The sequence below is a fragment of the Crocodylus siamensis genome, chromosome 4 (assembly GCF_052110815.1).
Source record: "Crocodylus siamensis isolate JL-2025a chromosome 4, ASM5211081v1, whole genome shotgun sequence".
NCBI classification, from domain to species: Eukaryota; Metazoa; Chordata; order Crocodylia; family Crocodylidae; genus Crocodylus; species Crocodylus siamensis.
This window is the reverse complement of record NC_143398.1, coordinates 155,026,912-155,051,660: the sequence shown is the minus strand read 5'-3', so window position 1 is coordinate 155,051,660 and position 24,749 is coordinate 155,026,912. Positions and strand designations below refer to the sequence as shown.

Genomic DNA, 24,749 nt, shown 5'->3' with positions numbered 1-24,749 from the left:
GCCCCAATAGGCCAGCCTTTGCTAAGAATCCAGGGCCACATTATTTAGTGCTTGGCACCCTCACACATGAGCATATCACCAAAAGAGATCTGCTCCCAGCATGCACACAAGATGCTGAGCACTTGGCAAAATCCAGGCATTTGGGCATCCCAAAAGGGAGGCACCAAACCCCAGAAGCCACTAATGGACAGACAGGCCCAGACAGGGGTTACCTGGTAGATGCCTGGCAAGTGCAGGAAAGAAGCATCTCCTCAGGCCATGTCCACTATAAAGAGGTGTGTTCACGGCCAGTTTTATAGGAAAACATGCTCTCCCCATCCAGGCTGGCCAGCTGCTCCAATGTGGTCCCCATTTACAAGAAGGGGAGAAAGGAGGACCTGGGTAACTATAGGCCAGTTAGTCTCACCTCAGTCCTTGGGAAGACCTTTGAGAAAATTATCAAGGAGCACATCTGCGGAGACCCAGTATGGGAGGTAATGCTAAGGGGCAACCAACATGGGTTCATTGCCGGAAGATCCTGCCTGACTTACCTTGTTTCCTTTTACGACCAGGTCACAAAGTCCTTGGATGTGGTCGTTGAGGTGGACTTGAAGAGGGCCTTTGACACTGTTTCTCACCCCATGCTCATAAAAAACTAGGCGACTGTGGCATTGATGCCTACAGTCAGACAGATGGCAAATTAGCTCAATGATCGCACCCAGAGAGTGGTGGTGGACGGGTCATTTTCAACCTGAAGGGATGTGGGCAGTGAAGTCCCCCAGGGCTCGGTCCTGGGGCCTGCACTGTTCAGCATCTTTATCGGCGACTTGGAAGTGGGCGTGGAAAGCACGCTGTCCAAACTCACTGATGACAAAGATGTGGGGAGAAGTGCACACACTGGAGGCGAGGGACAGAATACAACTAGACTTAATGATCTGTTCAGGTCCCTTCCAACCCTAGAAACTATAAGCTGCTCCTCCTCACAGAAACTATCCTGTTTCCCCAAACAATGAGTGACCTGCCCATCCCCACAAAGGACTGCGTCAAACCTAGCCCCTGGCTGCACTGCAATGCAAAAAGCATCCCATGACTCAGAGCCAGCAGCACCGGCTGCATGTGAAAACCAGAGGAAATGATCCACTAGAACTCAGGCATTAGGGACCATTTCCTCCACAGATGTTGTAATTAGGCCATAATTAGCAGGGCTACATCCTGTCAGGAGTCTATCCTAGTCAGGTGCATCTGTGTCACGTCAGGTGTGTGTCCACACACCCAGCATGTACATACAAACATTATGAAATAGGTGCTATATATAGCTCCTGCTTGTTGTTATATATAACCCCTCAGCCTCAGCACTTGGCTTTTGGAGAGGCAGGCCCCCCACCAAGGGTTACTGGAAGCAGGAACTCTTCTTTGCACAGGCACCCTCAGCGTTATCAGCATGCACCTGAGCTAAGCCAAAAGGGGGGGGTGCTTGTGCGTGGTGTGGGAGGTGGATTGGGCAGGTGTTGTGTGTGTGTGGTATGTATGTGTCTACACATGTGCCTGTCTCTCCCTCTCCCAGCTCAGGAATTTCATGTTGTACAGAGGGGATATTCCTCCACATCCTGAAAGTGCCACCGGGAGCAGCCCACATCCTGCATCCTGGGATAGGTAGCTCCCCTCCACTTAGGCCCAGGGCACAGGAATGCCCCCAGTGCCCAGCATTCTGCAGGGTTTGTATCTGGGGGTGGTATAAGGCATACAAGGAGAACTCCTGAGAGTGGCAAAAGATGTTTTCCATGAAGGGCAAACCAATGGTGGTAGAATCTTGATAGGAAGATCAGTCTATGGCTGACCCATCACAGCCCCCAGGGGTCTGTTAGCCAGGAGCTCCCAGATCAAGTGTGTGCACAGAAACAAACCTTCCAGCATGCCACGGCACAGCCAGTCATCCACTGGCTTCTGGGCCCAAATGGGTTGGGCAGGTTATGATGGGACATGATTAAACCTGGAGGTGGGACTTTCTTCCCAACAACACTGCAATATTCAATACTGAGAAATTCCTTCCTAACATCTGGACTCCTATGATCAGTATGATACATGTGTATCTGCATGCGCTCATGCCTTGGGTAATGTCCTGGGGTGGTCTCATCCTTCCTGTAGCCCCCGAGAGGTCACTTGAAGTACACCAGGGGTACAGCCAGTCCTAGGTGTCCTTCACGGTTTCCTCAGGATGCAAAACCAAGTGCTGTTTCCCACACAGCATGACAAAGCCCACCTCTGCGCTCCTGCTTCAGCCATTTCTAAATGGAGCTGCAACCAGGCCATTACAGATACATACACATACAGGTATGGACTTGATCACACATGTGGGCACAGGCACATGGCACACACACATGTGCCTCTGGGACTGCCGTTAGCACTAGCCCACGCTCCAGAACAAAGCACTCACTCTGCAAACTGCTTCTGTGCTAAGCTGAACAATACGATCAGCTGCCAGAAGAAGCAGTGGTTGGATGCCAACTAGGTGCTACCCAGCACAACACCACCTCCCTCCCAAATATGGGTCCAGAGACAGGGTTGAATTGTGGTCAGACACCTGCCCCTGAGATCACCTGGAATAAGGCTGTCCAACTTCAGTGCATTCAGAGACCATTCACTGGCTTGGCCTGCAGGCCGCCAGTTCGACAGCCCTGGTCTGCAGCTTCCAAACCCACCAGGCTCTCACCAGGTGCAAGGCAGGGCTGGCTCAGGCCTCTATCATTAACATATATGCAGTAAGGAGGGGCATCTAATGCTATGAACACTGTCAAGACTCTTCCACACAGTACAAAATGCCCTCCTCTCAAAGCTTCCAGCACTTTCTGAGAGATCCTCTGTCCCTGGCAGGGCACAAAAGCATGTGGATCTTAGTTTTCAGAGCACTGGTCCAGGAGCATAATAATCCAGTCACTGTCACATGCTTGGCCTAAACCACCTGCCAGCCCTTGGTCTAATGGATTACTGAGTATCAGGGGATTCCAGACTGCAAGCAGCCACATGTCAGTGGCAGATGCAAGCAAGGATAAAGGAAGAGATAAGCAGCCTAGAGAAATGAAAGAATGGGTTATGGATTATTTAGAGAAGCTAGGAGTTTTCACATTTGCATGGCTGGTTGGGATGCACCCTAGAGCAGTGGTCTCTGAAGTGGGATGCATGCACCCCAGGAGGTGCGCAAGACGATCCACTGGGATGTGGGAAGAAAATATTAGAATTTTTATTTCTATTTATATAAATATACATATATTGGGGGTGCGTGCTCAAAAATTTTTTTCTGATAGGGATCCATGATCAAAAAAGTTTGCAGACCACTGCCCTAGAGTACTAGAATAGACAGAGGTAATGTCAGAACCATCGGCTATCTTCTTTGATAACTCATGGAGGTCAAGTAAGGTCCCAGATGACTGGAAAAGGGCAAATATAATGCTCAACTTTAAGGAGGGGAAGATGAAGGATCTAGGAAATTACAGACCAGTCAGCCTGGCCTCAACACCTGGAAAGATTATGGAGCAAGTCATCAAAGATCTATTTCTAAGCACCTGGAGGAGAACAAGGTGATCAGGAATAGCCAGCATAGATTCATAGATTCATAGATGCTAGGGTCGGAAGGGACCTCAATAGATCATCGAGTCCGACCCCCTGCATAAGCAGGAAAGAGTGCTGGGCCTACATTACCCCAGCTAGATACACATCCAACCTTCTCTTGAATACCCCCAGGGTAGGGGAGAGCACCACCTCCCTTGGGAGCCCGTTCCAGACCTTGGCCACTCGAACTGTGAAGAAGTTCCTCCTAATATCCAATCTAAATCTGCTCTCCTCTAGCTTGTGGCCATTATTTCTTGTAACCCCCAGGGGCGCCTTGGTGAATAAATACTCACCAATTCCCTTCTGTGCCCCCCTGACGAACTTATAGGCAGCCACCAGGTCGCCTCTCAACCTTCTCTTGCGGAGGCTGAAAAGGTCCAGTTTCTCTAATCTCTCCTCGTAGGGCTTGGCCTGCAGGCCCTTAACCATACGAGTGGCCCTTCTCTGGACCCTCTCCAGGTTATCCGCATCCTTCTTGAAGTGCGGCGCCCAGAATTGCACGCAGTACTCCAGCTGCGGTCTGACCAGCGCCCGATAGAGGGGAAATCATGCCTGTCCAACCTGATTTCCTCATTTCCAACATATGATAAGGTGACAGGCTCTGTAGATGGGGAGAGCAATGGATATGATATTCCTTCATTTTAGCAAGGCTTTTGAAATTGCCTTCCACAACATTCTCATTAGTACACTGAGGAAATACAGGCCAAATGAAAGTAACTGTAAGGTGGATACGTAACTCAACAGATCATCATGCTCAATGAATAGTCATAAATGGCTCAGTGTCTAATTGGGAGGAAGTGTCATGTGGGGTTTCCCAGGGGCTTTTCCTCCTCTGGTATTGTTTAATACCTTCCTTATAATTTGGAGGAAAGGACCGAGTGAACAATTAACAAATCTGGAGATGAAACCAAGTTGGGTGAAGTTGCACTCTGGAGAGTAGGATTAGGATTTAGAATGACCTTGATAAACTGGAGAAATGGTCCCAAATTAGTCACATGGAATTCAACAAGGACACATTCAAAGTCCTGCACTTTAGGTAGAAATAATCACACATACAACAAGCTAATAGCGTGGTCTGGTTGCAAATAAAGCCCATAGCATACTGGGCTGTATTAATAGAAGCATTGTTTGCAAATCAAGGGAAGCAATTCTTTCACTTTATTCAGCACTGGCAAGGTCTCACCTGAAGTACTGTGTCCAGTTTTGGGCCCCATGTTTCAAGAAAGATGCGGAGAAACTACAAAGAGTCTATTAGAGAGCAACAAAATGATTAGAGGCCAACATGCCTTATGAAAAAAGCTGAAAGAACTAGGATTTTTTAGTCTAGAGAAAAGAAAACTGAGGGAGATTCAATAACAATTAGGGGAATTATAAAGAAGATGGAGACAGGCTGTTCTCTGTGGCCACCGGGGACAGGACAAAGAGCAAAGCTTTTAAAATTGTGACAAAGGAAATTTAGATTGGATATTAGGAAGATCTTCCTAACTGTGAGGATAGTTAAACATTGGTACAGTCTATACAGAGAAGTTGTGGAATCTCCACCCTTAAAAGTTTTAAGACCAAATTAGACAAACACTTTACTGGGATGGTTTAGTCAGGGACAATCCTGTCTTGAGTATGGGGCTGGACTAAGTGATCTTCTGAGGGCCCTTTGAGCCCTGCTTTTCTATGATTGTAGGTCCCTTGCACTGATGACTTTGAGGGCATCTCCTGAGATGTAGGCACAGCCACTTTGGATGAGGCACCACAAAAAGCCTGTTTCTCGGGTATGGATATGTCCTGTGTAGGTACCAGAGAGCTTATCCAGAAGTGCAGCTTACTTCACCCAGTACTCAAGTGCAGCCAGCTCTGGGGGGGACAAGCAGCAGGTGTTCAACAGCAAATCATAACACTGCAGCAGGCTGAGGAAAGAAAGAAACAGCATCTTCCAGAGTCTGTAAAAGGAGTTTAGGCAGGCAGTGCCCAGCCTGGGATCAAGTCCAGACATGAAGCTTCAGAACCACAAGTACAGCAAAACCATTTGGAAAGAAAAGGAGTGAAAATAGACCAGTCTTGCTGCCAGCTTGGACACACAGAAGTTAGTAAAATGAAGCATGAGAGATCTGGGGCTATATGTTCTGTCCTTCTGCCTATAGACACCACTGGGTCACAAAGCTTTATAGTATCTTTAGTCATGATGACCCACAGGCAAAGACCTCCTCTGTATGTTCCATCAGAAAAACAGCACTAACCTGGATCACTGAGCCAATCAGAAAGCCACCCGCCTATTCACCTCCTCCACAACTTAACAAAGTCTCTCATTCAGCTGTTACCCAAGCCTGATCCTACTTATCTTATAAAACAGATCAAGACTAGCACTACCTTATCCACCACGGCAAAAGCCCTACCCCTTTCATCAAGGCACCTTTTTTTTAGCATATGATGATAAAATGATCACAGCGCAAGAGAAAACATGTTCACCATTTTATGTCCAAATTTTGCAGCCAACTGACGGCCTCAGGCGTAATATCGTGGAAGTGAAGCACAAAGGTAGAGAGGTGGGTGCTTCCTGCCACAGTATCAGTCCAAGCTGTATCTTTGAATGCTCAAAGGTTAAACAAAGACCCCCCCCCCATGCACCCCACTCCAGGTAGCAACACAGTGAAGAGCTGTCCCAGTCCAACTAAGCAGGCACTCACCTTCCCCCGGAGCAGCTGCACAGGCCATCTGGCAAAAGATGGTGAGCTGTATAACCGTAACCTTGTTAGATCCAGAGGAAATGGGGGTTGGGCAGAAGGGAGACCCCCAGAGACAGGTTCTCAGACTGAATCCTGTTTCACAGTGCCTCTGACTATCTTTCTGGTGTTTCCCAGTGAGTCTGGCCCACACAACAAGCAGCAAGGGGGTGGGCACTGAGCAAAGGAGAGCTCACTCCCCCAGGGCAGGGCAGGGCAGGCTGCTGCTGGGATTCTGCAGTGTTGGCAGCTGGGGGCATACACACTACCTCCTAGCTGCCCTGCCTGCAGAGTTTGGCTTTGATTAGCTCCTCTGCAGGCAGGCATAGCCAATGGGACTGCGGATCCAGGAGCAGCCCACTCAGCAGCTCAGACCTCCGAACACCCTCCTCCAACAGAGCAAGCAGGGAGCTGAGACATGATGGTGACTGCACATCAGAAACACATGGATTAAACTGATAGCCAGCATCACCCAGCCGTGCCTGATGCCTTCTGGTCAGCTAAACATGGCTCTTTCCGCTTATTAGAACCCAAACCCAGCCCTGGCCCCATGCCAGTACAAAACCCCTTAGCCACACACAGCCCCAACAGCCATGTGCACTCACCCACACCAGCCCTTAACTATCTTGGGGCTGCACAGCTCCAAGCAGGATTTGGATCATTTAAATTGCAGTCACACTGTCTGACCTCAGTTGCACTAGAGTAAACCTTGAGGGGCTTCACTGGGGTCGGTACACTTGTGCATTTACTCTGTTCCGGTGGGCAGGTTGCAAAACCACAGCAAGGAGATTCTTTTGCAAGTCATCTCTGCAGAAAGCCCTCTGACTGAATGGGCCACAAAGACCGAACTTTATGCATCCCCCTCCTTCTCTCTCCCAAAGCACAGCCATCTGTTCTGTACCCATCAGTGCGTTCTCTGATCCCTGAAGGGCGACCCTCCTGCTCAGTGCAGGGCAGAGTAGCTGCCTCTGCTCATATCTGCTCTGTGATTCAGGCAAGAGGAGCAACATCCCTCTGTCTCACACCCACACCCACAAGTGGATACAGAAGCATGTTCCCCGCTCTACCTCTTGAGGCTCACTTAGGGCAGTCACAGAAGAATCCCAGCCCCTGTGACAGGCTGGGGGAAGGCTGAAGATGACAGGTAAACATTTGACCAAACTGTACCAGTGCAGAGAAGGACACAAACCTTCCCCTTAGTTAGGGTTGGGCAATTATTTGCGCTGGAGGGCTTTTTAAGGAGTTTCTGTGAGCTGCTGTGGGGTGGAGAGGAAGGGGCACAGTGCTCACCCAGCCTGGCTTAGTTCAGCAGAGGGGGTGTGGAGCACTTTATTTTAACTGGCCCGTCTACCCTGCACCCGCCACAGGGAGTGCCAGATGGAGCAGGCAAGTGAGCAAGTGGGCAGGCAGGGTCTGCATGGAGACTGACCCAGGACTCTGGTGGGCAGGGCCACTCAGCCAGGTGGTTGAGATGGGGCCACGGGTGGGTGAGAAACACCATCCAGGAGCAGGATGGGTGGCTGGGGCTGGGGCTGGGGCCGGGATGGTGGGGCAGTGACAGCACAGTGCCAGGGCCCAGTGCAGAGCCGCAATCTGCTCCCCGCATCCCCTGCAATGGGCGCCAGTTCTGCAAGCAGGGATGTACGAGGAGCAGATCACAGCTTTGCCCCAGCCCCACGCTGTCATTGCCCTGCCATCCCAGCCCTGCCCACCTGTCCCACTCCTGGACACTGCTCCTCACCCGCCCATGGCCCCATCCCATCTTCCAGGCCAAACTTACCCTGCCCATGGGGGCCCTGAGCCAGTCTCCATGGAGACCCCACCCACCCACCTGCTCCATAACTTTCACTGCCCAGTAATTTCCTGCCCATGGCAGGGGACCAGACTTGATAATCTTGCAGGTCCCTTTTGGTCCTATGATACTATGATCCGTCAGGTGCCCCTGGCAGTGGGTGCAGGGCAGATTGGCAGCAGCAGCTGGGCAGACTGAGCCACTGCTGTGGGGGCTGCCAGGAAACCAAGTCTGGTGCTGCCCTTGCCCCGCCACATCCCCAGTAATGACAGAACCTGCTGCACACACCACGGCCTGGGCTGCCCCTGATACCTAGGCTGGGCAGGGCTGAGAGATCTGCCGTGGGCTGGATACAATCCCTTGGCAGGCCAGATCTGGGATAAGGGCCATATTTTCCCCCGCCCCTGCCCTTAGTGCATCACTGCTGCCCAGACCTCCTGGGCCTGTGGGCACTGTACAGGACTCAGGATATCCCACAACTGATTCAGGACAGCTAGCCAAGGAATTATTTCTAACTGAAATCCTGTTCCATCCTGTTCCTGTTCCATCAGATGGTGTACACACACAAAAAAAATTGAGCTGGAGCTTCATTGCTGGGGTTGGCCAGGAATGCCTTTATCAGAGAGGCAGGTGGGCTTTCTCCTACCTGACTGCCACCAACAGCCACCCTCATACTCTGCCTTAGCCACAGACATTTCCTCCCCTCCCCACCCCCTGGGATAACACAGCTCAAGCTGTGGTTGCTGCAGGGCAAGCAGCCTGGGGTTCGTTCAATCATTGGTACATGAACTCTTTACTAATCCAGCTGCAGATTCCCTTGCTCCTTCTTCCCTGGGGTTAATAAAGCAGCAACATTTCCTATGAAACTTCCCTCCCAGATGATCAGCTCGTGCCTGGCATCAATATTGCAAGCCCCAGAGCTGGCTGTCCTCCAGTCCACTTAGGAATGATAACAGGGCCTACCACTGTATGATGTAGTACCGCTGGCATGAGTAGAATGCTGCCAGAGATGACTTGACTCTGCCTATGGGCACAGATGCCAAACAGCTCCCAGGAGGTTCCTCAGCTTGAGAGGGCACCCTGTTCTCCCCTCATCCTGAGGACCTTGGTTGCAGGCGGCTCATACAGTGCCCAGCTGTTGTCCAGATGTCGTGCTTTCCTCTGCATGAGAGCTTGGTATTGCCCTGGTATTTCTGCAGTGCCAGCTATCTCATCAACCCCTTCACTGCCACGCTCACAAGCCAGCAGCAGTTTCACTAGAAAAGCCACTCCAACGAATGGAATGCTGCCGAGTGACTACACACTCATCATCATTCACTTGCTCTGCCGGCCTGCTGTGATCTCCTGTGACTACTGCAAATAACCCCCTGTTGTACCATGTTACTGTTCCCTGGAACTGCAAGTATAAACCTGGAAGTTGGAAGACATGGATTTTGGCCCTGGCTCTGTCACTGACTCAGGGAGCAGGTCTTCCCCACACCTCTCTGTGCTGTGGGAAATAGGAGTAATAGATCTCTCTTGCTTCTCAGGGGGTTCTGATGCTGAACTAGTACATGGAGAGTGCTTTTGAGATCCACAGTGCATGACTACTATAACCCTGTAAAGCAACATTCTTTTACAGCACGGGGAAGTTAAATGATTTCCCCAATGTCACCCAGAGTTATAACTAACACCCAGGAACTGGGCTTGATTAGGCCCGTCAGTCCACACACACACACAGTGTTACTGCCCAGTAAGGTATCTACACATGCATTACTGTGCAGTAACTAATTGGACAAAAATTTGATGCCTGCATGATGCAGATATCAAATTTATACTCAAGTCAGTGTAAGTCACCATATTTACTGTGCAGTATGTGCATGTAGATGCATACCTGTACTGCGTGCCCGCAGTATAACTTAGAACCCAGTAGTCCTAATGTGGGAATCCCTGCTCTAATCACTGGCCCACACATTCTTTCAAATTCAAAATCATTTAACAACAAAGTGGAAACATAGCCCCCCAGTGAGAGGTACAGCCATTGGATGGAGACACAAGTGCTGCCAACAAATATAAAAGGGCTGATGTTCTGCACCTGCATCAAGCTGTGAACTGTTCCCATTAGCATTGTAGTTCCTGTCTTCCTAGACAAACTTTGCAGGAGGATGGAATGATCTCACATTACAAGCTGTTTGGGGCAATGGCTGTGTATTGCACCATACCTGACACAGCAGAGTTCTGATTTCCAGCTGGGGTGTTTAGCCACTGTTGAAATACAAATAATAACAGTGACAGAAGTGGAATCAAATCCAGCCTGGCTGCCTCTCAAAAAGATGCTGCAGCCAACCAAGACTTACTGGACTCACCACAGAGATACCAAGGCAAGATTTACCAGCCTATGCTACACAGTTGCGTTTCTCAACCTGTGGGTCATGACCCAAAAGTGGGTTGCAAGCATATATGAAAGAGTTGTAAAAAATCATGGAAAAATACAGAAAATCATGGATTTTTTCCTTTAAAGGAGAAAAATGTGGGAAACCATGGGTTTCCCCTTGCAGGCTGGTAAAATACCAGCCTGCCAGGGGCTGCTTGGAGTGGGATGCAGGGGGCAGGGGGCGCCATGTGCATGTGTACATGCACACATGCACATGGCAGCCAGGCAGTGGGGAGAGCAGCTCCTGCAGCTCCCCAGAGGTAAGTCTATAGGGGGGGCCCACAAGTGATGCATCGGGGGGGAAGGGGAGGGCACCAGCACCCCCCCACCCCGATTTGCGTATCTACAGCAGGCATGGGGCTGCAGCCTGGCTGGACAAGGCATGGGCTGGAACTGCCTCCATGGCCCAGCAGGCTGGACCCGGCATGAGAGGGCAGAGCGGGTTGGCAAGACTCATTGCCACAACAAGGATCCCCACACCAGCCATGCTGCCAGAAGTGCAAGGAGTAATGCACAGTGGGGAGGGGGTGCCCACAGCTCTCACAACTGCTAACCACTCCCCTCAGGCCACAACTCTATCCTGGAGGGAAGGTGGGGTGGCAGGCAGCGTGAGCAGCCGGAGGGGAGCAGCAGTGGCCAAGCCTTGGCCTGGGGTAGAGTGATGGCCCGATGCACGAGGCAGTGGGAGGAGGTAAGGGCAGCATGTCCTACCCCATATCCATTACTCCTCGTGCTGCTGATGGCACAGCTGGTGAGGGGCTCCTCGCAGCAGTGGCAGCAACAAGTCTTAACGTCCTGCTCTGCCCTCCTGCACCAGGTCCCGCCTGTGTTGTTCTCAAAAGATCAAGGCGTTAAGCTCATAGAAAGCTAAAGCTTGTTTATTCAGAGAGCAGTACTCTGCCTGCTGTTCCCTCCTGCAGTCCCCGGGACAATGTAACCACTTATACCTAACACTCTTAAAGGTATCCACACATCTTCCCCTGTTACACTTAACGTATCCCCATATAATATTAACATTGGCAGTTCAGTTTGACTCATAGTTAAAGCATATTTTAACAGGTCTCTGTTAGTCTTTGTGTTGGCTTTTTGTATGTAAGTGATCTTCTCAGTTTCTCTGCATTCTCAATCCTTATTGGTTCAGTTCTTGTTTGGTTTCCTTGTTCAGATGTCTCTACATCTGTGTCATTTTCAATCTCCTCTGTCGTTTCTTGTTGCTTCGATGTCAGCTCTGTTTCCTTTGGTAAATCTCATGATGCTGCTTCTTTACGAGCTGCAACTGGGGTCTATTCCTTCTTAACACCTGTCCTTCCAGTGTGACTACTTTATAGGATTTGCAAGCTACTTAATGGGAAACAAGAGCTTTTTTTCCCCACATTCGACCATCTGAAATAAGCACCATATCTGTGTTGTGCAGTTGTGGTAATTCCCTGGTACCCCTGTCATAGTACCATTTTTGTTTGAGTTTGTCGAATGTTTTAATGTTTTCACATCTTGCTTTTTATTCTAATGAGCAGAAGATTTCATCCACAAGATTTGGCAGCCTGGTTTTAAGTTTCCTGTTAAACAGCATGTCTGCTGGGATCAATCCATGTTTCATGGGTGTTGCCCTGTCATTTAAGAGTGACAGGTAAACACTGGTGTGTGGATCTGTAGCTTTTTTCAACAATTTATTCACTATTTGTACTCCATTTTCCACCAGACCATTGGATGTTGGGTATTTAGGATTTGATATGTAGTGACAGAATCCATATTTGTTTGAAAATTCTTTAAACTCAAGGCAGTTGAATTGAGGTCCATTGTCTGTTCTCAAAATTTATGGAATCCCATGTCTAGCATTGAAAAATCGTTTTGATGTGAGTTATGACATGGTTTGCTGTCTTGCTTTCGAGCAATGCAGTTTCAGGATAGTAAGAATAATAATCCAGCATTAATACATAATTTTTTTCCTGCATACATGAATAAGTCAATGCCCACTTGATACCATGGGGTCCTCCATCATGTGCTCTTTTTTTTTTGCACTGATCTGTACTTCAGGCACATTGTACAAGCCTTTACAGCATCTTCTATTATTTATGTTGGACCAAAATAGAGTACCCTTGCTCTCCTTTTGGATTTTTCAATGAGTAGATGCCCCTCATGTATTCTGTTTAACATGTCTTTCTTTAGAACCACTGTATAAGTTGTGAGCCTTTGAACAACATGCCATCCAGTACTGACAGGTCTTTCTTGAACTGAGAGCAAGGGCTAGGTATATGTTTTCCAGGCCACCCAGCATCAATAGCTATTATCACTTTTTGCAATGTGGTGTCCTGAGAGTAGCTTCTGCAATTAGTGCCCGCACTTTATCTGTGACAGAAATCACTCTTTTAATTAGGTTAACATGTACTATGTCTGCGTCTGGAATTCTGCCATTTTCTGTTGTGTCATATGCTCAGGACAACATATCTACAATATGTCAATGTTTTCCTGGAGTGTACTGTATGTCTAGATCATACACTTGCAGTTGAAAGAAAAGTCTCTGTGATCTGGGTAGTATGTCCATGTCTGATAACTCTTTCTTTGCTATAGTTACCAAAGGTTTATGACTACTTTCAGCTATCACAGGCTTCCCATAAATGAATATATGAAATTTCTTACAGCTGTATACCAGAGCTAAACTTTCTTTCTCAATTTGTGCATATAGACACTCTAACTTAGAAAGTGCCCTAGATGCATATGCTACTGGTCTCCAGCTATCTCCATGCTTCTGAAGCAAAGCTGCTCCAGTGCCTTCTTTATAAGCATCTGTTGACAATTTTATGGATCTTTTAGGGTCATAGTATTTTAGGACTGGAGCTTTCATTATTTTTTCCTTCAAGTTTTTTAATTCAGCTTCATGTTCATGTTCCCATATCCCAGAGGCAGCCAATTATTTTGGCTGGAGGGCTGCTTAACGAGTTTTGGTGAGCTGTGGAGGGCCACAGCTTGACAGTTGCCCCATCCCCCTTGACAGTTGCCCCATCCCCTGGTCTCCATCTTGGGCCAGAAGTCCTGTCCCTAACTCCCGATCTTTGTCACTGGAAGTCCCTCCTCTTGCCCCCCAAAAATACTCTTTTTAGGAGGGGAGGTTTGCCATCTTAGAACCAGAAAAAACCCCAAATCATACATTAAAAGTCAACCACCTACTGTAACATAATTTTATTACAAAAAATATTTTTGTCATGATTTGTGTTTACATTGTATATATAGAGATGACTGCATAACAAATCAAAAATAAAGTTTTAGTTTTGTATATTGTGTGTAGTGGGGTGTGGGGTGTGGTTGGGAATATATATGGTGGGGAGTGGGGGTATGTGTGTACGGTGAGGTGTGGGAGGGATTTGGGGGCAATAGAGTATGTTGTGGGTGTATATGTGGGGAGGCTGTGGGGAAGGGTATGGGTGTGTAGCTTTTGTGGGGTATGGGGTATTGTGCCGGAGTGTGGGGACCCCCAGCATCCCCCCATGGTACACAGCCCCCACAAGCAGCAGCAGGAGCACCAGCAGGTGGCTGGCACTCATTCCTGGAGCAGACACTGCTGCCCGGTGGCACACGGCTGCAGCCAGTGCTGCACACTGGGTAAGAAGCGCAGCCCAGCCAGCCAGGCCACCTCTATCATGGGGGCTCTGTGTAGCACACATGCAGCTCTCGCACTAGTACGGCACCAGAAGAAGCCCCATGGGCTGGAGCCCACTGCCTTCCCCACCCCCTGCCGCGCAGGTCCCAGGACTCCACGGGGAAGCAGGGGCCAGGGCTCCCTTCCACTTCCTGAGCGGCAGGGGGCAGGGAAGGCAGTGGGCTCCAGCCTGTGAGGCTTCCCCCCAGTGCTGTATGAGTGCAACAGCTGCATCTGCACCACGCAGAGGCTCCACAGTAGAGGTAGCCCAGCTTGGCTGCTCGTCTCACCCCTGCATGCAGTGCTGGCTGAAGTCACACACCGCCAGGCAGCAGCGACTATACTGGGCACCTGTTGGTGCTCCTGCTGCTGCTGGCAGAGGCTGTGTGCCATGGCAGGGAGGGGGTCCCCACATCCCACCATGATCCCTCACACCCACATGCTGCTCACTAGAGCTCTGCATTCCTGCCAACCCCTGGGCATGGACTCCATACTGCGACTAGCCCCAGCCCCATACTCTGTGCTCCCACCCAGCTACAGCTCCCCCTCCCCCCATCCCCACCCCTGCTACTTACCCATCTCGTGCCCAGAGCGAGCGGGATGCCAGGGAAGCCAAGCAGGTCCCCTAGCGGCTGAAGCAGTGGCAGCAGCAGCCCCACCTGGAAGTTGTGTGCTGGCTGAGCCAGGCCCTTCTGCGCACAAGGGTGGGAGTGAGGTGCAACAGGGTATGTTGGGAGGAGGTGTGTATGTGGGTGCCTTGCTCCCACCCTCGTGGGCAGAAGGGCTGAGTGGGATATAATTCATTGGGGGCCACCCGTAGGCCAAATGAAAGTGCTGGGCGGGCTGAAACCAGCCCACAGGCCATATTTGCCTGCCCCTGCCATATCCACTGAGTTTTCTTTTGTAGGAATGATCTAAGGTATTTGGTCTGCTAAGTTAGACAGATATTTCTCCACAAAATTGATTATTCCCCAGTAATCTTTGCACTCCTTCCTTATCTGTAGGGGGTGGCGTATTTTTAATGGCTTTAACCCTTGCAGGACCAAGGCCCATGCCCTTTCTCAGAGAGCTTTTCTCCTAGATATATATTTCTTTGACCTTGAATTTCCATTTTTGTTTGTTCAGTTTCAAACCTGCTCTGCAAGCTCTTTCTAATGAGTTTCTTAACCTCAAGTCATGTTCTTTCATAGTATTTCCCCAAACTAATACATCATCAATATAAACAATAGTTCCATCAAGACCTTCAAAGTCGTTGCACCTTTCTGTGAAATACTTCAGATTCAGAACGCAGTCCAAAAGGAAGCCTATGAAAGCAATACCTTCTGAAGGGTGTATTGAAGGAACATAATCTAGTGCTATTCTTTTCTAGGGGATCTTGCTGAAACCCAGAAGAAGCGTCCAAAGTGGAGAACCACGTTGCCAAATCTTCTTTCCAGGTGGGAATGGGAAAATGCTCCCTTTTGTCCTACCTGTTCATTTGCTTAGGATCCAGAAACAGTGTCAAGAATCCATCTTTTTTTTCTATTCTGACCAGTGAATGAACCCAAGCAGTTGGTTGCTCTACTTTTTCCATTATGTACATGTTAACTAATCTATCTATCTCCTTTTCCAGTTTCTCCCTTAATACAAGGGGAACATTTCTTGGAGCATGTATGGTAGGAATATTTGGTTCTCTTAATTCTATCTCGTACTCGGTTAACCATTTCCCTATGCCTTGAAACACATCATAAAACTCTTCTTTTATGTTTTTATTTTCTAATCCCTCAATGGCATTTATTCTCTTAATAAAACCTAGTTTCACATATTCACAATGCAGTAATTGGCATTAGCTTTCCTGGGACTGTTACAAACCAAATTTTTACTATATTACCCTTGTATCTAGCATACAGCACACAAACACCTTTGGCTGCAATCATGTTCCCATTATATGCTTGTCACAGGGGGCACTCGGGTGCCCCGTTCCTAGGAAGAAATTAGGGCGCCCAGGTGTCGGTTGCTGGGGCAAACACAGCAGGTCACCTGACCAGAAGGGGGCGGGGCCTGGCATGTATAAGCAGCCCAGGCCGAAGCCTAGCTGGCAGTTCCCTTCTGGCAGCTGGAGGAGCAAGAGCTCTGCAGTGGAGTCGGGCTGAGTTGAGCAGAACGAGTAGCGGCATCACATTGCAGGGTAGAGAGAACCCGCCCTGGGAGGTTTGGCAGGAGAGACTGGTGGCACTGGGTTGTACGTTATAGCCGGTAGGCTTATTGTTCTGTTACAGCCGATTGGCTTATGGTTCTGTGGTGTTATTTGTGTAAAGACCAGAGGACCAGGAGAGGCTGTAGGGGATGGAGGAGGCCTCAATAGGAGCTCCCCAGTGGAGTGGGGGGGTTCCTGGGTGCCCTGGGAGGGCACAGTGATTGGTGTCGGAGCTGTGGGGTGTCGTGACCCCGGCCCCAGAGAGGGCGAGGGGCGCGAGAAGCTCCACGTAGGCCCCGGAGAGGGCTGAGCGCACAGCTGGGAGCCAGAGAGGGCCGAGCATGAGAGTAAGAGCCCAGACAGGGCTGCACGTACATTTGACAGGCCTGGAGAGGGTGCGTATACAGTAAGGGCGTGAAGGGCGCGTATACTGGAGAGGCCCCAGGAGAGGGGCGCTTATATTGGAAAGACCCCGGAGAGGGCGTTTATAGGAGAGAAGCCTGGAAAAGGGCGAGAGTGTAAACAGAAGCCTGGGAGGGGTGAGTATATTGGGCGTGCATACTGAGGGACCCCAGCGAGAGGGGTGCGCGTATTGAGAGACCCCAGGAAGGGGTGAGCATACAGACACGAGAACGTCCGGCACATCTGCGAGGCTTGGGGCGTGCTAAAAGGGAGGTTGGAGGCACGCGTAGCCCCATAAGGCTGGGGTGCACCAGGTCAGTACAACCAGGATAGGGGACAGGAGATACTTGAGCACCGTGTCCAAGGAGACAATAAGGCAGCCTCCATTATAAAACTATATGACACCAAGACGTGGCGGGCGAGAGAGAGGGTGCTGAATCGCCTACTTGGCACAGCAGGGGGCGCTAGGGAGATCACAGCTGCTCCTAGGTCCACACGCTGTGACAATGCTCTAAGTCTCATTTTCTTATTCTCATCATACACGGATTTAGTTTTCATTTTTTGAATAATGTATTCTGGTATTAGATTGACCTGTGCCCCTATATCTAATTTAAAAGTTACCATTAGTTCATTGGTGTCCACAGTGATTGCCCAATCCTTAGAAGAATGAACTTCTTGCATTATGCCAATGAGGAATTCTTCCTTTTTCTCATTACATAGAGCATGCACTCGCTGTTTCTTGTGTGTTGCATCCTGCTCCTTTCTGCAAACTCTTGCTAAGTGATTGAATCATTTGCATTTGTTGCAGTGCTTACCAAATGCAGGGCATTGCATGGATTTGTAGTAACCCCCACAGCATCTGCAGCTGACCATTGTTTCTTCAAGCAATTCTCTTTGGCCTCTGCTTGCCTGCTTCATAGTGAGATGTTCCTTTCTGTATTGTTTGTATGGTGCCTTAGGTTTTTGCAGTCTTATAATCCTGTCTAGTTCAGCTTGTTCAGTTTTTTCCTCGAGATTCCGCAGCCTGGCATTTGTTGTTTCACCTGCTGGGCAGAATTTAACCGCCTTTTCCAAATTAAGCTCAGGATCCTCTAGCAGTCTTTTCCTGAGGTTTGTATCCCTTATACCCTATACTACTTCATCTCTGATCATGGACTGTTTTAGGTCTCCAAAGTTGCATGTCTGGCTCAGCGGCTTGAGGTCTTTGACAAACTTCTCTATTGTCTCACATTCTTTCTGCTGTCTCCTGTGGAAATTATATTGTATATCTAAACAGAATTAAACTTTTGAACAATATTTTTCAAACCTTTTAACCACTGTGCCATAGCTTTTCTGTTCTGGTTCTGACAGTTGTAGGCTATTATAAAGAAAGAGAACTTTTGGGCCTGCTATATTTAAAAAAATAGCTACCTTGAATGAATCTTCCTTTTCTGTAGCTCCACTGGCTGTTATTTTTATATATATATATATATATATATATATATATATATATATATATATATATGGTGAAGCTATGGTTACATATATATATATATATATATACACACACACACATATACGGTGAAGCTATGGTTACATTTCATCCAGTTTTCTGCTGCATTGCTGGACAGCTTTAACTCCTCTGGACTTCTGAGATGCTCCATTTTTTTCTTTCTTCATACCCCATTTCTGGTACCATATGTTCTCAAAAGACCAGTCATTTATAGAATGATAAAGCTCGTTTATTCTTACAGCAGTATCTTGCCTACAGTTTTGCTGTTCCCTCCTTCAATCCCAGGGCAAATGTAATAACTTATAACCTCTTAAAGGTATCCACACATCCCTTGCTGGGTCATGAAGCCTGCTCCTGTTCATGCCAGTCCAGCCAGGCTGCAGCCCTGTGCCTACTGTGGGTGCACAAATCTGGGGGGAGGCACATGTTCCCCATGACCCAAACCTCCTGCATCACACACTGGGGGGCTAAGGCCTGGAGGTGGGGGGGCAGCAGGTCGGGAGTGAGGGACACCAGCAGGGCTGGGGGGATTGGGGGCTGTGGTTTGGGAGTGAGGAACTCTGGCAGGGCCCAGAGATTGCAAGTTGGGAATGAGGGGCACCAGTAATTTTCATTGTGCAAATTGCACAATGATGAATGCCATTTGGGAGTAATGGAGGACCACATATTGATATAGATTTCATAGACATTTGGGCTGGAAGGGACCCTGGAGGATCATTGAATCCAGCCCCCTACCCCAGGGGCAGGAAGTCAGCAGGGATCATAAAATCCCAGCAAGATAAACATCCAAGTGTGTCTTGAAGGCATTCAAAGTGGGTGCTTGAACCACCTCCAGCGGCAGTCTATTCCAAACCTTTGGGGCTCAGACAGTAAAGAAGTTCTTCCTTATGTCCAGCCTGAATCGGTCGCAGTGGAGTTTGTGACCATTCAATCTTGTCATCCCTTGGGGCACTCTCTGGTGAACAAATATTCTCCCAGATCCTGATGAGCACCCCTGATAAACTTGTAGGTGGCCACCAGATCACCCCTGAGCCTGTGCTTTTCCAGGCTAAAGAGCCCCATGGCTCTCAGCCTGTCATCATAAGGTCTGCTTTCCTGACCTCTGATCATGTGCATGGCTCTCCTCTGTACCCTCTCAAGCTTCTCCGCATCCTTTTTGAATTGTGGAGCCCAAAACTGGACGCAGTACTCCAGCTGTGGCTTCACCAAGGCCGAGTACAATGGGAGAATGATGTCTTGGGATTTGCTTGAGAAGTATCTATGGATGCAAGCCAGCGTTTTGCTCACTTTACTAGCCGCAGAATCACATTGAAGGTTCATGTTCATCTTGTGGTCAATCATGACCCCCAAGTCCCTTTCATCTGTAGTGCTAGCCAGTGTAGCACTGCCGAGCCTATAAGCACGCTGCAGGTTTTCCTCCCAAGGTGGAGAACCTTGCATTTTTCGGTGTTGAACGCCATCAGGTTCACCACTGGTGACTGCGCACCAAGACGATTGGCTTCCGTCAACCACCACGCTCTGGGTCCTACCATGGAGCCAATTCCCCAGCCAGTAGATCGTGGTGAAGTCGAGGCTGCAGTCAGCTAGTTACCAAGAGGTGATCATGGGATTGAAGGCTTTTTTTAAAATCAAGATATATGACATCAATCTCTTCCCCCTTGTCCAGGTAATAGGTCACCTGGTTGTAAAAGGACATGAGATTGGTCAAGCAAGACCTACCCGCAACAAACCCATGTTGGGTATTGCTGTTAATGTTTTCCTGTTGTTGTTTTCTGTCTTTAAAATTAAGACTGTTGAGATGCTTTAACTTTCAGTGTATAATACATATTTGGGGGCCAGAATACTTGTGTATTTTCTGCTTAAACTATTTACTGGGTTAGTACTGACCTTCAGTGTTTACAAATGGGTCCTGGTACAAAAAAGCTTGAGAACCACTGCTATGCAGCAAGATAGGCTAATGGTCCTTTCTGACCCAAATACTCCGTGAAATGCCTTATCCATCACATTTCCTGACAGCTGAGTGCTCTGGACAACACATGTGCCCGCACAGCCTCTGTTCCCAGAGTTACATCCAAACTCTACAGCCAGGCCTTTTCAGATACCCAGCTTTTGGGGAATTGGTTTTATTTGTATACCTCTGGATAAGAGGGCAAGTCAAGTGCCCTGAGGACTGCAGGGAAAGGTTCAGCTCTCACCAGTGCCAGATCTTCCAAGGATCCTAGCAGCCTGGCTTCACATTGGTCATAAAAGTCTGGCTGAGTGCTTAGAAATCCGCTCCTGAGCATGCAAAGGCTTCCTCAACCCTTGGCCTCTCAGCTGTGATGGCTGGCAAAGGGCTCTCCTTCAGTGCCAGTTGAGCAAGTCTCAGTCCAGTTCCTGCCTCATCACAACTCATTGCACACATGCCAGCACACAACCCTTATTCAGGGTTGGGTTGGATGTGAAACCACAGGCTGGAGTGATCACACTGCGACATCAACCTGCGGTGTCATTCAGGGACAGAGTTGCACAAAAATGTGTACAAGATAGGCATTAACTCCTCAGTTGTTTCCTGCTCACATTGGTCTCTTGGGGATCTTCAGTGAATATGAGGGGCAGAGGTAGGGGAGAGGCCTCCCAGCAGTGATGGGTGTCAGTGGCGCCCTGCTGCTCTGCACCAGGAGCAGAAGGGGAGACTTCAGATGCGCCTGCCTGGAGCCCGCAGGCAGAGTTAGGTGCACGATCCCCACCATCAGGTCGGAGCTGTTACAAGGATGGGAAGGCTAGAGCGAAAACCTGGGGGTGTCATTCAGCTCCATATTAAGAGCTGTTCCCTGCTAGAAGTGGGGGGCCCTACAGCATCTACCCGGGGCCACTGAGCCCAGCAAACCTTCCTGACGCGCCAGCCCAGCCGCATACAGCCTGGAGCCCGCATCCGGCCCTGGCTGTGAGGGCAGCCAGGGGACACCCGGCCCTTGGAGGTGGGCTCAGGTGCCAGCTGCCCCTACGGACAGGGCCCGGGGTGGGGCGGCGGGGTGACGCCGGGCGAGGGCCTGACCCCAGGGGCGACCTGGGGCAGCTGCCTCCCTGCAAAGCCAGGGGCGTCAGCGGGGGCAGAAGAGCCTGGGGGCCGGAGCAGCGGGCTCTCAGGGGCCCCGGGCTCCGAGGGGGCAGGGGCCCGGAACGAGGCGCCTACCCAACTTCTTGAAGGCTCTGCCCAGGCGCCGGGCGCCGCCGTCCTGCGCGGGGACCTGCTGCTGCTGCTGCTGCTCCACGCGGGGCTTCTTCTTCCTCCGGCCGCAGATCATGGTGTCCCGTCCGCTCCCGCGGGCTGGCCGCCCCAAGCCGCCTGCGTGTGCAGCCGAGGAGCGGCGGGCGGAGCGAGCCCGGCCCCGCTGGCTCCCGCTCGCGGGCGGCACTCACATTTCAAGGCGCCCCGAGCGGGACTGGACGGGACGAGCCCCCCCTCGCTGGGTCGGCCCCGCGCCTCTGCCGCCGCCTCCTCTGCCTGCCGGCCCACGGCCCCGCCGAGCTCATCTCGGCCCGCCCCTGCCTGAGGCAGGACCAAACCCTCCCGGGCAACCGGCGTCCAAGCCCGCCGCCGCCAGCCCTGACGCAACCCCAGCCCGCCGCAGGGCCAGCCAGGGCGACCTCCTCCCCCCACCCCCGCCTCCTCTCAACTTCAAAGCGCTGGGATGAACTTTATACCAGTCAGGAAACTATCTATACAGAGTCTTCATCAAGTCCTGGTGCACTTTTCCACTTGAATCACTTCGGCTGGGCGCAAGGACTCGATGAAGACCCTTGTATTTGCCCACCCAGCACTGTTAACAGAGGTGAAGCTCAACTGGCAAGAGCAGAAGTGGCTATTTGGGTTTTTTGTTTTTTTTTTAAAAAGTCTCTGGTTTACAAGACAGCAGTCAGGTGCAGAATCCCGGGGCATCATTCTCCCCTTGCACTCGGCCTTGGTGAGGCCGCAGCTAGAGTACCGCATCCAGTTATGGGCTCCACAATTCAAGAAGGATGCGGAGAAGCTTGAGAGTCCAAAGGAGAGCCACACACATGATCAGAGGGCAGGACAACAGACCTTATGATGACAGGCTGAGCCATGGGGCTCTTCAGCCTGGAAAAGCGCAGGCTCAGGGGGGATCTGATGGCCACCTATAAGTTTATCAGGGGTGACCACCAGGATCTGGGGGAACGTTTGTTCACCAGAGCATCCCAAGGGATGACGAGGTCGAACGGTCACAAACTCCTGCAAGACCGATTCAGGCTGGACATAAGGACGAATTTCTTTACTGTCCGAGCCCCCAAGGTCTGGAACAGCCTGCCATCGGAGGTGGTTCAAACACCTACATTGAACACCTTCAAGAGTAAATTGGATGCTTATCTTGCTGGGATCCTATGACTCCAGCTGACTTCCTGCCCTTTGGGCGGCGGGCTGGACTCGATGATCTTCCAAGGTCCCTTCCAGTCCTAATGTCTATGAAATCTATGAGAAACTGAAACAGAAAATAGCTGCATACTAAACAGGAGCTGCATCTGTTCCATGTCTGCTCCTAAGCTATTTTGTTGCTGTTAAGTACTTCAATTATCCTAAGGCCTATTGTGGTCACTAAAACCTCCATCATTTTGCCCATCCCAGTGGGGCAAAGGCCCCTGTGGCAGCACAGCTAGGAAGGAAGCCAGGAACCCAGGTATGAGAGCCAAGGTAGCACTGCTGGCCTTCAAAAGCCAAAGGTCTGGGGTCAAACCAGAGGCAGATTCAGGGATGCAGTGGCACCCCCCTTTTATCCCTGCTCCCCCCCAAGTTTAAGCCAACTGGTTGTCAGTGGCAACAGCACTTCTGAGGGAGTCTCTTGACTTCAGGGCTCATCGTCATCTACCTGATCCCTTCCAAACTCTCCATCCCGCAGGTGTCAACCACCATCTCTCTCCTTTTCTAATGGCTGTGATGGGCTGCCAATCAAGAGAGCCTTTTTTCTGCCCATGTACCACTCAATGCTCCTGTTAATCAGCTCCCAGTTGACAGCCCCATTTAACTGCTTTTAAATAGAGCCAGAAACCTTACCTTGGGGTGGAAACCTTACTTCAGGTGAACTTCAACTCAGGTGTGGCCATAACTTTAAGTGAAGCACGAGGTGCCCTGCCCTGTCAAGAAGCTCAAGAAAGTCAGCTTCTGTTCTATGAATCTGAAAGAGAGACCTGAGTTCAAGGCTCTCCTGCTCCCTGACCCACTGGATGGAGATGGACATTCATATGGAGCTTGACCTCAGTTGACTGCTGGTTGGATGCTACACCCTGCCCTGGGTCTGATCATGACCTCTATTAGCCTTTGAGGGCTGTTCCCTGCTTTACCCAGAGGATAGGTGGGTCTGTGGATTGGTAAAAGAGGCTGAGAAGCCACCTCCACCCTGTGCAAAGTGGAGGAGACCCTTGAACTCATCTGGGTCTCTTTGTACATAGTCTAAGCCAGTGATTCTCAACCAGGGAGCTGCTGCATTGCAACAGACCTGCTCTATTCTTTTTCTGTCATCCAAAAACCAAGTGAAGAACAGATTAGAAATGTTATTAGAAAATGTTAAAAATCATGGTTATTTACGTGGCTTTGTAAAGTTGTAGGGCCCCATGGTTGGTAGCCACATGGGTACATAGTTCCTATATGTTAACACAATCTAAGACATACAGTTAGTCAGGCAGTCTATGTTAGCCTGGGATATAGGAGTTGGCATTTTCCAAGAGGTGCCTTGAATGTACTGGGGATGCCTTGATTCTGAACAGGTTGAGACCCCCTGGTCTAGGCCATGAAATCTAGGGGGCTCTTGGACTTGCAAGTAGGGCTCCTTAATTGTCATTCCAAGGGGGAGTTTTTTAAAAAAAAGCAGTGGTCCTGGAGAGAAGCCGCCCAGCAAGTAATCCCCATGATGAGGGAGGCCTTGAACTGAGCAACACAACTTTGGTCGGCCAGCCCTCCAGCCCATGCGTGCAGGCCAACTGCAGGGCAGGGCTGAGTCTTGGTTTCATTTCTAAGAAGGTGCAAAGAAAAGAGGGGGCAACCAGCAAGGAAAGGGTCAGAAGCTGGGTTTGAGATGGTAGCCAGTCTCAAACTTGCAGGCTGGTAAACGAGTTGCTGGGCTGTCTCCCTGGGGTAGTAAGTCAACTCCTGGCATGGACTAGAGTCATTCCAGGGAAGTGGGATGGCGCTCGAGCCCTGCTCAGTCCCACTAGGAAAACTTGGCTCCACTGGCCAGTGTTCTGGGTGGCAGCCCCTTGCCTCCTACCTGGCAGCCACCCCAGGTCAAGACTCCCCTTGCCTGTGGGCTTCCCTCTTATAGCCAAGACAGGGCTGGAAGCCAGGGCTTCACAGCTGGGCAGCAACTAAGGAGATACCAGGCCCCAAGAGGCAGGTGCAGGAGTGAAGGCCAGGGCTGCCCAGCATCTAGTGGCACCAAGTGGAGGCCAGGCCCTGCCCCACCTCTGTGCATTGCCTGTTGTCTGCCAAGGGGCAGAGTAGAAGACAAACCAGCAGCGGCCAGCTGATAGCCCAAATGAGTGTGGCCCT

At 50.1% G+C, this 24,749-nt stretch overlaps 1 protein-coding gene across 2 annotated transcripts in view; it reads right to left on the bottom strand.

The window, feature by feature from the left end:
* Positions 1–21,762, bottom strand: part of PLCD3 (phospholipase C delta 3) — a 56,076-nt gene extending 34,314 nt beyond the window's left edge. Inside the window, exon 1 of one of the 2 annotated variants that reach the window (XM_090044315.1) lies at positions 21,384–21,762. In XM_090044315.1, the coding sequence (XP_089900441.1) occupies positions 21,384–21,495 (112 nt within the window). In that variant the 5' untranslated portion in view covers positions 21,496–21,762. Of the gene's footprint in view, positions 1–6,263; positions 6,553–21,383 lie in introns of those variants that run through there. The other variant, XM_090044316.1, reaches the window with a different exon arrangement.
* Between the last annotated feature and the right edge of the window lie 2,987 nt (positions 21,763–24,749).